Below are 14,297 nucleotides of genomic sequence, written 5' to 3'. Positions count from 1 at the left end.
GCGCAACCGCCAACGCCCGACTCCAACTCCCAGCGTGCCGCGCGGCAGCCCGGCCGCGCCCCGCCCCCCGGGGCGGGCCCGTTGCACGCTGGGAGGTGTAGGCGCTGGGGCGGTCCGGCGGCGCCGCGCTCCGGGCCCTGCGGAGGGGGGATGGGGGGGACACAGGCTTTGCGGGGGAGTTTTGTGGGGATGAGGGTTGCGGAGGGCGGCGGCTTCTGGCCGGGAGGAGAGGGGTGCAGCGGGCGGGGTCAGACCGCGGCCCGGTCAGGGCGAGCGGTGAGGCCGGGGCCGTTGGGCCGGAGAGAGGCCGAGGGGCCTCCGGCCACGAGCAGGCCCGGGGTGCGGGGCAGGAGCGGGCTGGCAGCCAGCGCCTGCCGTGGGGCACCCGGGAACAAACGACACGCCTTTCCCGCTGAAGCGATGCTGTGCCTGTGTGGATCGCTGCCAACCTGCGGCCCCGACCCGGCCGTTCTGCTCCGTGCCCAACTGCCTGTGGCTTTTGACCGAGGCTTGGCAAAAAAAAGATGGGTCTCTGTACGGGTTAGCGAGCGGAGGGGCAAAGGCGTATGTCCAGAGAGGTCATCAGAAGCGTTACACATCAGCTCTGCAACTGCACTTCTGCCAACAAAAGTTCGCTGCTGCAGCCAGCCCCTAACTACCATGTTTTCCAGTGCACAGAATAAGGCTGCTTTGGATAAAACCGCAATACTGTTACTGTCGCTGACACCAGGGGGAAGCCTTGGTGAAGCGACAGGCTTGTATGGAGCTGCCAGGCAGAAGCACTTTTTCCGTGCATATACACGCAGCACACCGCTTTTCTGGTTTATTGGTGTCTGAGATGTACTCATTTTACGGAATTCTTACAGTATTATCCATGAGAGCTCACAGTAGGATGATGAAGATAAAAATTGTTTATCCATTTCTTCAGTATAGCATAGCTTGTTAAATCTTTACTGTCTGGGTGCTTAAATATAGCTACAGTTTGTTTTGCACTTTTTTTCCCCTTGTCTGACAGCACCATGTCTGAATTTCCTGATTTAACTTGAAGTAAATATCTAAGTTACATTTATGACATTTTATGTTAGATTTCAGGCATCATTCAAATTTATTGCCCTCTAATTATTCTTTAGGATGGAGATAACCTATACATTCAACATCCATAATAAACAGGATCATTTAGGTTGGAAAGGACGCCTTGAGATCATCTGGTCCACCCCCCCAGGTTGCCCAGGACCATGTCCAGTCAGCTTTTGAATATCTCCACAGATGGAAGCTTCACAACCTGTCTGGACAACCCAATCCAATGTTAGACTGCCCCCACTGTTTTCTTGTGTTCAGATGAAATTTCACATTTTTTGTCAGTGGATGCTACTGAGAAGTGTCTGACTCCCTTCTCTTCATTCCCACCCATCAGGTATTTATGCACATTCAGCCTTCTCCAGGTTGAACAGTCCCAGCTCTCTCAGCCTCTCCTTACATGAGAGATATTCTTGTCCTGCAGCCATCTTTGTGGCACTGTGCGGGACTTCCTCCAGTAAGTCCGTGTCTCTTTTGTACTGGGGAGTCCAGCAGAGAACACAATGCTCCAGGTGTGGCCTCACCAGTGCTGAGTAGAGGGAAGGATTGTCTCCCTTGACCTTCCAGCAAGGCTCTGTCGAATGCAGCCTGGGATGCTATTGGCTCTTGCCACAAGGCAACTGATGTAAACTCTTTTTCATAAGAAAATGGGCTGATGTGACAGCTTAACAATGATAACTGTGGTTAAAAAAGAGAAAGTGGGTAGCTGTAGCTGGGGCAAGTATGTCTTACAATTTTGAATCATAGAGTGGTTTGGGTTGGAAGGGACCTTAAAGATCATCCAGTTCCAACCCCCCTGCCATAGGCAGGGACACCTCCCACTAGACCAGGTTACTCAAAGCCCCATCCAGCCTGGCCTTGAACACTTCCAGGGATGGGGCATTCACAACTCCCCTGGGCAACCTCTTCTAGTGCCTCACCACCCTCACCGTGAAAAATTTCTTCCTAATACCTAATTTAAATCCACCCCCTTCCAGTTTGAAGCCATTCCCCCTTGTCCTATCACTACATGCCCTTGTGAAAAGTCCCTCCCCAGCTCTCCTGTAGGCCCCCTTTAGGTCTCCCCAGAGCCTTCTCTTCTCCAGGCTGAACAACCCCAACTCTCTCAGCCTGTCTTCATAGGAGAGGTGCTCCAGTACCTCTGAATAGAATGTTCAGTTGTAAGGCTGTTTTACTTCTTTATTTGATAAGACCTTCCAGGACACTCAAAATGGCAGCCCTGCCACTCTTTCTATGCAAATTCTATGTAGGTAGCAGAGCTGGACTGGTACAGGAGTAGCACCACAGTCTCGGTGTGCCTGTGGACTTGAATTGCTGGGTAAGAAGCTCAAAAGCAGAAAAAAGCTCCTTAGGTGGCAGTCATGGAATGGTATGGGAGTAATAGGGATTTGAGTGACTGGCAATAATGAAGATAAGTCATGCCGGAAGCCCCATTAAAGCTTTTTCAGCTTTATCCTGAGTCTCTGCAGCCTCTGGGATCGTGTCAGCGGGGAAGAATGCGCTGTACGTCTGGAACGCAGCTCCGACTGCTCTGGCGGTGCCTGAGCTGGGCTGGAGTCCCGCTTTCCCTTTCTTGGTTGTGGACACTCTGCACGGGTGGTAAAAGGCATGAAATATATCATTAGAAGAATCCACAGTGTTGCTTCTAGTGTGTGGGTAGAGTTCCTGGAAGCTATCATGTGCAAAATCAACTTCGTAATAAAGCTGTATTTTAGTTTCGTTGTTACTTTGGTTGCACAAGAAGATCGGTGTCTCAGAAGACCATCTGAAAGCCCACTGGGAACTATTCGTGTACTGACTGCACACCTACAAATGTAAACAAATACTCAGCTGGAATAAGGATAGTTAAAAAACACAATCTGTTTATTGCTGGGGTAAATGAGCTGCTTTGATGCTTCCCTGAAGAAGACATTTTATGTTCTCTGTGGCAGAGGGCAGGATGCTGTGGTTCAGTACCACAGATTAGAGATTATGCCCTATTCAAGTTAGAAGAAGCAGGACAGAAATTCTTCATTAAAATGATGGTGGTGGTGGCTGAATATGCTTAATGATAAAGAAGGTATAAAATCTTAATTAATTTCTTAATTCCGCAGTTTAAAGTAGTCCTTGGTTTTAGGCAGATCTGTACAACAAAGCCACAGGGTTCATACAAAAAGCAACGACAGCAGTTAAGGAACTGTGAGGAATGGTCTGGGAGAAGGTTTGCAATAGCTGTAGGATGACTGCGACACGTGGACTGGGATGCAACAGAGCTGGGCTCGGTTCTCTGCTCCGCCCCAGACCTCCCAAAGAACCCCAGGCAAATCACTTCTGGCAGGAGACAATAACCACTCACTTGCCTTTGTTGCAGCACCTAACTCAGAGGTGACAGCCACCCAGGAGGCATCCAAGACCTCGAACTCAGTCCCCGCTCTCCCTGCACAGGACACAGGGAAGGTAGACAGACAGCTGGTGACCAAAAGTGTCTGCGTGCTAATGAGTGAGTGAGTGATGAGGGATGTAAGTCTTAACGTCCTGCCCCTGCTCAGCAGGTACGCACCTGCCTGCCACTGGGAAACCAGAGCCTTGTTCCACTTGGGATCCGCAGCTCTGAGTTGTCAACGAGAAAAGTGCCGACAACATCTGTTTCTAGGCAGGACTAACTAGGACTTGTTCTTTTCTTTAGCTGCCAAAAGACGTGTCGAGACCAACAGCTACACTTTGTAAAATGGCCTATTGTTTTAAATACCCGTCACTCTGGAGGCTTGGGTCTGCTGTCTTCCTCAGACTGAAGATTCAGGCTCCCACCCGCCCCAGAGTGCCCCAACCGCAGTGAGAGCCCGTGGTGGTGGAGGAGGGATGCTCCTCTCATTCAAGCTGTGCTGCTATGGAGCAGACAGCTAAGGGAGAGCAAGTGTAAGGGCAGTCCTACTGGTTGGGGTGTGGGGAGAGGCATCTTAGGGCCTGTTTCCCACCCTGAGGCTTTGTTCTGTATTTTATCCTTTGACTGTTTAATGGAAAATACCTAAAAAAATGCCTCCATCAGGGACTGAAATGCAGCATTCCTTCTGCAAACTGATTGCCTAAACCACGAGGATATGGGGTTCGTGCTTTCTGTCCTATTGCTTGGGTGCTTATTCTTTTATTTCACAGAGACGGATGGAGTGAGGCTGGGGAGATGCTCCCTGGCACAGCCTATTAGGATTCCTGCTGGTTAGGGGGTAGTGCTGGGAGGTGGGGATCCCCTGAGGAGGGATGAAGTGTTGAACATGTGTTGCTCTCCTTATGTGAAGATATTTTAGGCATTTAGGGTCTTATGGAGCAAGTGGGTGGCAAACCCACCTAGAGGCTTTACAAAGAAAGCATCCAGTCTTGCTGGTTTGTACTGCTCTGTGTACACGGGGTGAAGTTCGCAGCCCCCGGTGATGCGGGGTGTTTGCGAGGGGGATGCTCGGGCCCTCATGGTGACTGTCACAGGAGACCAGGTGTCCTGTTGTTTCAATGGCCTGTTCCAGGCCTGCCCCGTAGCAGAAATGTAGGTGTGCCGAGAAGGGCAGCAGCTGAACAGAGGCTGGTTGGATTGCAGTTTTAAATATAGGCTCCACAATTCCACCTTCTAGTGACATCTAGCCCCTTTTTTTTTTTTTTTCCATGCGCCTTCTTCATCTGCACAGTGGGAATAACACTAGATGTTTCCCACAGCAGCAGTGAGAGATTACGTTTTTCCAGGCAGCGTGAGGATCGGGGTCACTGAGGTATTGCAATAGCGAGAGGTCTTGCTCGATATTTTGCTCAAATGCTTACTAAGTCACCAGGATGTGAACTACTGACTAATAGCAAGAAGGTGTGAACAAGTTTGCTGAGAAGAGATAAGACAGCGATGGGATGTAGTGCAGTTTCTACCAACGTATTTTCATGCATGTATGTCCCAGAAATCAAAGCAGAGAGCAAAACAGAGAAACTATTCCCTGACTGTTGTGTGGTGTCCCAAGGCAGGGCAGGAATCCATTTTAACGTTTTATTGGTGAGATGTATAGCCTAGTGGCTGTAAGTCCTCAGGATATAGAAAAGGTTAATTTTCTGCTTGCATTTTCAGGGGGTTTAAATTGCTGAGATTTAAGTCTACCTAAAACGGCCTTATAGAGCGTCCTTCCCTGTACAAGAGCTAATCATCCAACTTTATCCCTTGCTGTGGCCGACTTCTCTACTGGCTGCAGCACTGAACACATTTTCTCGGTGCATGCTGGGCAACATTCCGATTACCTGTTTGTCTCAGGATATGCCCTAGACTTTGTTAATCTAGGTTTATTATGCTAAGACTTTCCCAGCAGCTTAGAGCTAATGCAATGGATTTTAAGGGTTTACACAGTAGCAACTCTTTCAGTAGCCAGAGTCACCTCGGCGCTTTGATTAATTCAACAGGATTAAGTTTTCTTAGTATTTGGCTACTATGGGGGTCGGTGGGAATCTGTCCTACCCCAGCATCTGTAGTGCAAGTAATGTTGTACAAATACTTTTCTTGTCGTGGTCTGAAAATCATACCTGCGTTCTGGTTCCTTAACAAAGTCATTTTAGTTCGAGCTGTTCCTTCTCCCAGCCCGTAGAGTCACCCTTTCTTTATTCCTCGCCCTCTCCATTATTTCCTTGATAAAACAGTCAGTGTGATTTGGCTGGGTGGCTCCTCTGTGGATGTATGAATACTTCTTTGAAACCAAGTTCATTCAAGGTTGCAGACCGGTTTTCTTTCATTGTCTTCTGGGACTCCACTCCAAAACCAGATGCTGGCAGCGCTGAAGACATGAAGCAGTCACAAGATAGATTTGAGAAGCTTTTGGAAGTGTGTTTCACATTCTGGCAGGCAAGACAGACCCATGTTGTCTGAGCACAGATGTGCTTTTTGCCCCTGTGCTGACAGACAGTGATGCAGGGGCAGGTACTGAGGTTTCAGCAGCCAAAGATATCAACAGCCGTGAAAGAAAAATGGTTAATTTCTTGGGAAAGCGTATTTCAATTTCCGTGCCTGAAAATAGTGAGTATGGCAGACTGATGGAAACAGTTTACCCCTGACTGGGAGATGAGAGCTTGAAGCAGATTGTCTGATGCTTCTGTTCTTGGCAGGGGAAGGGGCAGTCACCGAGCTGCAAACAGCTGCTTCCCGAGACAAATTTCTTGAGGGCTGATGTCAGGGCCTGGCTAAAGGACGGCACGTTAGCTACAAAACCACGAGCCTAATACAAAAAAGCTGTCTTCAAATTTCAGCATACCAACTGCCAGAGACTGTTAGGCCACACTATTGCAAGATGTGTCTTGTGCTGCATATGAGAAAGGTGATCATGTTGCAGCATCCCAGTGCCCCCCCTCAGGTGGGGTGGGAATGGGGGGACCATATCTACAGCCTAGAAAGACCAGGTCACGTAAGCTGTAGCCAGTTTATCAAAGGCCGTGCCACCTAAGCTGAGGAAATACCAGTACGTGTGCCTAAAATTTTAGACACCCCTACTGCCAATATTCTGAACTCCATTCAACTACTCCAACGCACAGGCGAGGCCTTTCTGGTGCTGTTAACACCTCAACTTCACCAAGGGATGCAGTGCTGTGGTGCCAACGGAGCAACATTAGCAAGGCTGGAGCCCACACACCACCACCAGTTTGTGGTGTGAGCAGGGATAAGCCACCCGTTTCTTTTCTGTCTCCTAAATCCAGGAATTCTTACACCCAACCGGGTTTTGTGTGAAACCTGGTCACGCAGCGCAACACTACCACAGCTCAGTAAAAGGTTTTTGTAAAGACTTCTGGAGCCTCCAAGCATGGAGTTGCAGAGGGCTGTCACCAAAATCATTCCAAATAATTTGTCTCCATTTTCAGGGTGGCAGCAGGCCTGGGCCCAAGGTGATGGCCCAAGGTGCACCTATGCTCTTTGTCCGACCTTATTTCAATATAACATGGGTCATTTCTCCTGACAGTGGTCATCTAATTCCCCAACAGATATTCCCCCCCCCCCCCCCGGTATTACTGTTTAAATAAAAAAGTAAATGGTATGCATAATAAAAACTGTATCATCACATCTTCTGGGAATGGGTACAACCCAACCCACAGAGACCCTCAATTTGTTTGACAGTGCAAATGGCCTTTTCCAGGTGCAGCAAAGCAGGGAAAGGACAGCTACTGTGGAAGAGGAAAGAAGGTTATCAAAGCAAAGGCAATGGGTGCTCTGAAGCAAATTTCAATATAGATTTTCTGCTTGTGCCTGGAGTCCTCCTCTCTGCTGTTTCAGTTTTCAAACAGATAGCCTATGTTATGGACATTAAAACACAGCAATGGAATCAGCACTCCGTATCTTTGAAGAGGACAGACCCATTTGGAGGAACATAGAAGTGATGTAGCTGAAAATGGGCCCATAGAGGAGCTTGCAAGTGGATTAAATGCTGATGCAGCTGCGATTCCTACATTACTGACAATCCACATTGACCCCTCCAGGCTTCATGGGTATCATGGGTTACAACACAGAAAACTCAGCTTCAGCTCAACTCCAGCACTCGTTAACAATGCAACTACAGGTAAGTTACATGAACATCTGCTTCAATCTCTGAAGACAAACTACGGTGAATATAGTCTGGCCTTGTCTATGTATGAAGCTAAATGGCGCTTACTTGCATGCCCTCTGTGAACACATTATCCAGCCCACAGGAGAACGCAGATCTTGGTGACTCCTGGAAAAAGTGTGGTAGCAGACATTAGCATCCCCTCTCCCAAATACAATATGCAGATACTGTCAGGTTGGCATACATCACAACACACTCCTGTGATTTTTATTGTTTTATTTATTTATGAATATTTATTATTCCTGATCTACTCAAGGCCAGGAACAAACCAGAAAGCGGTGCTGAACCCCAACCCACCATGTATGTCTTCCTCCAGACTTAGTCCTGCCCTGGAGAACAGAGGGCAATGCTACCAAGAGCTCCAGGAGCTCCTTGTGAATCTGCGCACGAATTCTCCACTCCTGCAGTTGTTATTTCAAACTAAAAACTGCCTTTGGGACTGGAGAGTACGTGGTTATATCTAAAAAACACTTGAAACACATCATGAAGCACTAATGAATATTTTTGCTTCTAACTCCGTGTTTTTTAAAAAAGTTGTGGGCGGGCAGGAAATGCACCTGTAATATGAGATGGCTGGGAAGGGAGTAGCTGCTTCCCTTAGCTGATTTTTAGGCACGTGCGTGCGTGTGTATACTTTATGATTCATTAAAGCTCCCAAAGGAGTTGTTCCAAAAGCTGGCTTCTTTTGACTGTTTGATACAAAGCTGGTCTTAAGGTCTCTGGAAGAATTTATGATGTCAGAAGATGTGATATCAAAAGCAGTGAGACAACCAATGCTGAGCATGGGAACAGTGGAGGAATTTTTCATAGATGGTTCAAAATATGGTGTTTGTTTGCATAGCTCTAGCAACTAATTTTGTGCTGTTTTTTAAGGAATAACAAGAATACTGTTCCTAGAGATATGGATGTATCAGGGATAGTTAAAAATTATATAAGTAATTAACTTAAAGCGGTCAGAAAGCTTTGGGAATTCGAACATCTTTCAACAAGAATGAAAAGGTTAAGGGAGAGGGAAGTTGACCTTTAAATTACTGTAATTTCAATTAAAAAAAAGCATTACTTTTGGATTCTCTTTGTTGTGTTTGTTGTTTTAACTAAATAGGATTAAAGAGTTTTACTATACAAATGAATAAAGTCTAGAGTTGTTATCACAAGAAATTTTTAATATGGTTTGTGACAAGCAATATCAAAGTTATCAACTCTCAAGCTTCATGTTCCGAAACCAGACAACTCTCAGCAACAAAAAAAAGTTGTGCACTGATAAACATAGGAGGCATATTGTATTTTTTAATTAAATATGAAAACATGAGCTGTGTACATTATTTTTTTCCCTAGAAAACACAGCAATTTCAAAAGTTTATCATAAAATATTTTCATGAAATGAGTGAACCAGCAAACACATGCACTTGTGTGCCTTCCCCCCTCCCCAGATAAACGTGATAAGAGACATACGCAAAAGTAAAAGTAACAGAACAAGTGGTGTTTTGTTGTTGTTTGGTTCTTTTTTGAAAGGATGGAATGTAACATTGTGCTCAACCTTCTATGTCACAACAAAAAATATTTGGTGCAATATTTTAACAGGTTCTTTTTAAGTTTCAATCTGGTGGAGAAAAATACCTTTTTCTATAATAAAATATGTCTGTTCTTTTTAAAACGTAACTTTTTTTGCACAAAATAATTTTGTAAACTGTCATTTCAAGGGCAAGGTAGGTGGTGCCATGTCAATGTCCTCCCCCCCCACTTAAAAATGTGATCTGTTATCTGAAGCAAAACAGGGAAACACAAAAAAGAGCGGAGCAGAGGCTGCTTTGCAGAGAAAGAAGGGTGTGTCGGACGGGGGAGAGGGGAGGGAGCGTGTGGTGGGACAGAAAAAAAAAGTTAAAGGTCACTTTCGCCGTAGAGCGCCGTGGAGAAGGACATGTAGTCCAGGGCACCGGGTACAGCATCACGGCCATTGTAGGGTGCCATTCTCGCAATGCAATATTCAGCCTGATCAGGAGGCAGCTCCCGCCGTAATTCATCCACAGTGATGTAGTTCTGCAGTGAGGACAAATGATAAGGCAGTTGTTACTTTCAAAAAGTGACCTTCCTCAGAGGGACAACTACCCACTGCCCCCCCCCCCCCTCAGGGCAGCAGACAACAGTCAGGGACAGGACCCCAACAACTGCACTAGTACTGCACACCCCCACACGGATATCTCTGCACATACGCCTTGGGAGGAAATGCAGTCACCCTCCCTACTATTTGCCCAAGAAAATGTTTTTACAATGAAGAGAAAGGTTGTTGTTGTAGGAGAGATGCTGGAGCACCTAAAGAAAAGACCTGGAGGTAAGTAAGGTAAATTGTTAGTGTAAGACTGCACCTTCCTGTTACAGTGGAGGTCCTGCTGAAAGCAAATGGGAGGAAGAAGAAATTTCATTTGGATCCTGCCCCTCACTGGCAGGAGGTAACAGCTGCTTCTGCTGCTCGGGAGTTGCTGTTCCCATTCCAGAGCAAGGAAAGGAGCCATCCCCGCTAGCTCTGGTGGGTGGCACCCATGCAGGCAGCCGACAAGCAAACACTTCGTATTGCTTCCACAGTTCCTCCAACAATCCTTGCCTTTCACAGCAGACATTTTTAATAAGCAAGCAAAACTTCTTATGTAAATTCAGCTTCTGGAGACTCACTGAGTGACGTGAGGCAGCCTGGCTTCTCTCCATGCAGTAGGTAACAGTAGCTGCCTGTTTGCGAACCAGTATGTTGTCTTCAGCTAACTGACTCATGGGCATTTGCAGTCATCTAAATAACGGTTCAGGTTTCACACCTCTCTCTCTCCTGTGACTTTTTATTCTTTTATTTTCTTCCCTGCCTTTTAGTTTAATGATTGGAGTGAGTAAGAGGTATTTTTCTTCATAATGAAACACTGTCTGATTCATGTTACAGTCACTACAGCATAGTCAACACTGACAAGTATATTTAACATACTGTACAGAGTAAACGAGTTAATAAGCAATACTGTACCCCAAAGTACCTGTTTATTCAGTGAGTGGCTTATCTGAATAATGTGGAATTTTCAGGCCTTGAAAGACAACAGGACTGGCTTCACTCAGGCACATGCCTAAAGGATGGGTATCATGGGTTTATACATTACAGATTATGAAAAGTTTATTACTGAGACATGGAAACCAGTCCTGGATTTAAGGGTAACTCATTACAGTCTGAGAAATGGTAACCCACATTTCAAGTGAGATGAATAAAATCGTTAGCAAATATAGAGATATATTAATATTACATGTACATATTATTTGTTCAATTACATAAAAGATTAATGGGGCTTGTTATATAACAAAAATAAGATTACGTAACTTTATCAGCTTGTTCCGCTGATGCTGCAAATTTAGAAAATTAATACTTTTAGTATCAACCTGTGAGTTTTCCTACTTTCAACCAATTTCTATGATTAAAAGATGCTCCTCTTGCAGGTACAGCATATCCTCAATGAAAATCTACTAAAGATTGTATAACAACTGACCGTGTCACATGTATATCTGAGGAAGATCATCTCAAGTTTACAGCTGTCAGTAATTAATAGTTTTTCAAGACTAATCAAGAACCATCTGTTGAATTTGTTCATACATTTTAAAGTAATAAATCACGACCAAGCTCTTAATTAAATTTTTAAAGCATGAGTGGGCAGCACAGTTCTGACTGACAGCTGAACAGGACTTTCGAGTGCCTTGGCAGGCTGCTCATTAACCCACACTTTAGCCTTGCACTCCTCCAGCACTGCACAGTGTTCCTGTGAAAATACCCTCCACGCTAGAGAGTGCTTCCCTCGATGCTTTCCCTCTGAGACAAGAGAGAAAAAGGAAAACAGGAGCCATGCAGATGCAGGAAAGGAAGGTGTGCAGCCTCACCTTATCTCCAGCCAGGATCTTGAAGGAAGCCATAACCTGGTCAGCAGTATCTGTATCTGCTGTTTCCCGGGACATGAAGTCGATGAAGGCCTGGAACGTCACTACACCCAAGCGGTTAGGGTCCACGATGCTCATAATGCGGGCAAACTCTGCCTCTCCCTGCAGAACAAGAGAGTCACGTAAGCCTGGATATTTGGGCAGCAGTGCTACAAAAGTGTGGGGAAACTGTTCAGCAGCACATCTCACAGCTAGAAAAACAAAGCCAAATAGAAACCACTTCTGTGTTGGTTTTTTTTTTTTAATTGGGATACTCTTTTTTTAGTTTGCTGTTACGTACAAATGCTTCCCACTCACTTGTTCTTTGGAATACAGTATTCTCAGCTGTGCCCTAGGACAACATCCAGCTCTAGGACAATGCTCCTATCAGCAAACAGCATCGCACAGACTTCAGGGGAAGACACAAATTTCTCTGTAATACATGTCGTGCTAGATGTCTGTAACAATATTTGAAGATCTGCATTCCTCAAATCCTTTTACTTTCATTTACTAAATGAGAACTTTTACAGTTCTCTTCAGCTGCCAGAACAGAAACCACCAAAAGAAACGTCTCTGGGGTCTTTAATAGTATCTGGTTCATCCTAACTAGACAGGCTTTGGAAAGAAGGGCTTGCATATCTGGAGTGGCCCAGGGAAGTAGCCTTTACAGGGAAGACCCTACAGAGAAACTTGCTATAGAAGCCAAAACCCTGTAGTGTAGTTTTCTTCCTTTTTTTTTTTTTTTTTTTTTTTTTTGCTTAAAAACAGAAGATGATATATTCTCATCTCTGGGAATTCTTTCTCCCCAGGTAAGGAGGAGGAGAGAGCAGAGCTGACTCTTCTCCTGGGAACAGGGTCTTCTAACACATCTAGAACAGTACACCTTCAAGAGTAATTAAGGTATCTAATCAAAGGTAACTGCAGCTTGGCACACTACACTAAAGGGTCTGTATTTACACTGGGCTGATGAGTAAGATGAATAAACACTGCTTTTCCTGACATGAGGAGCAAAGATACTGAGAGTACAGCTCAATATTTCGGCACTATGCTTTTCTCTTGCCCTTTGATGAGCATCAGTCTTCGGTGAAGCTCTTCCTATTAGTTATTGTGCCTCTCAAGGTGCCAGGTGTTACTGTTCAGAATACGCAGGTACTCTGGTGAGGGAAAAACCACAGGGAGGATGACTGCAACTTGAACTTACTTACACGTAAAGGAAGAGAGATGTGCAATAAGCGGTAGGAACAAAGGAGCAGCATTTCAGTGTATTCGGAAATCGGGTCATGTATGCTTCCAGATGAGTTCAACTGATACTTAGGGCTAGAGAGGTTATGTGTGCTGTGCAGAGTGCAGGTACTGATAAGAGGAAGTTTGCTGTTTCTTTCACTTGTAGCTACACAGTTTGATAAATATAATTCTTATTTGAAATACACAGGAATTAGACAATGATTTCCTTTTTACCTTCAGCTACTGCTGTGAGACAGGAGTTTTACATGTACAACTAATACTACATTTAACATCCATTGATGATAATTCTGGAAAATAAGGCTGTATTTACCTTGACTCACTACACATCCTCCCTTTATTTTTGAAGGTGCCTACAAGAATCACTTTGTACAGGAGTGACAGAGGGCTCTACATTACCATATTGTAACCCATGGAGATAAGGCAGGCTCGGAAATCTTCACAATCCATCATACCAGTCTTCTTCTATAGGGAATGATGCAAAGATGGAAAAAGCCAAGAGAGAAAAGGGAGACCAGTCCAGGGAGAAATGAACCCACAGGAGACATTACAAAAAATGAGTTTCAGCAGGGATGAGATGGAAGGAAGGATTTACAGGACAATGAAAAACAATAGAGGAAAGGTAGTTTGTGAAACCACGAAGAAGCAAAGGTGGTTTTGGACATGAAATAGTTTACACACAAGGAACACGTTGATGATGAACAAAAGGAATGAAGACATCAAGCAAGACGGGTTGAGGGATGGACAAGAAAAGGAGTGTTAAGTGACACAGAAGTAAATGGAATAGTTTGAAGACACAAAAGGAATTTTCCCAAGACAAACAATTAGGGAATTAAGAAGGAACAAATACCAAAGTACATTTAAAGAGGAAGTAGTATAGAAAAGTGATAGAGATATATATATATAGTCAAACACAAGAACAGCAATGACAGATGGATTAAGACAAACAAGAAAAGAAAGGAAAAAACTGTTATTTTTTCACAGTTTAATATCTGGCTGTGTTCACCACTAGCATTCAGTACCTGTGCATCGTTTCCAATATCGTAACCCAAGCTGATGAGACACGCTTTGAATTCCTCGGGGCCAAGTGTGCCGGAGTGGTCCTGGTTATGCGGTGTGCCAGGCAGCAGGACATGCAGTGCCAGTGGGGTGATGGTGTGGGGCAGAAGGAAGGGAGACACAGAGGAGATCAAAGAGAGGTGGAAGGACAACAAACAGGTGCACCATGCAGTGGGTGAGGAGAGAGGGCAAGAATGAATGACATGCAGATAGAAAGACGGGGAAGAAAAATAAAAAGTGCACAACATTAGATATCACAATGACATTTCAGGATGTGCTAAAAATGCTCTTGGAACAGTTGCTTCTCAGAGAGCTCGTCACATCTTGAGAGCATTTGAATGACAAAAACAGTTGATGCTCAGAAGCCTCAAGATCTCCATCTCCCAAGTGAATTACTTGCGTCAC

At 45.1% G+C, this 14,297-nt stretch overlaps 1 protein-coding gene across 4 annotated transcripts in view; it reads right to left on the bottom strand.

Moving 5' to 3' along the window:
• Positions 1-8,800: 8,800 nt before the first annotated feature.
• The window catches only part of ACTN1 (actinin alpha 1), a 94,156-nt gene continuing 88,659 nt past the window's right edge, over positions 8,801-14,297 (bottom strand). The window contains exons 19-22 of one of the 4 annotated variants that reach the window (XM_082485943.1): positions 13,856-13,936; positions 13,233-13,298; positions 11,556-11,714; positions 8,801-9,695 (exon numbers count right to left, since the gene is read on the bottom strand). In XM_082485943.1, coding sequence (XP_082342069.1) covers positions 9,537-9,695; positions 11,556-11,714; positions 13,233-13,298; positions 13,856-13,936 — 465 coding nt within the window. In that variant the 3' untranslated portion in view covers positions 8,801-9,536. The remainder of the gene's footprint in view (positions 9,696-11,555; positions 11,715-13,232; positions 13,299-13,855; positions 13,937-14,297) is intronic. The other 3 variants (XM_082485940.1, XM_082485941.1, XM_082485942.1) reach the window with 3 other exon arrangements.

The sequence above is a fragment of the Vanellus vanellus genome (assembly GCF_965231255.1).
Source record: "Vanellus vanellus genome assembly, chromosome: 6".
Lineage (NCBI taxonomy): Eukaryota > Metazoa > Chordata > Aves > Charadriiformes > Charadriidae > Vanellus > Vanellus vanellus.
This window is presented reverse-complemented; position numbering and strand designations above follow the sequence as displayed.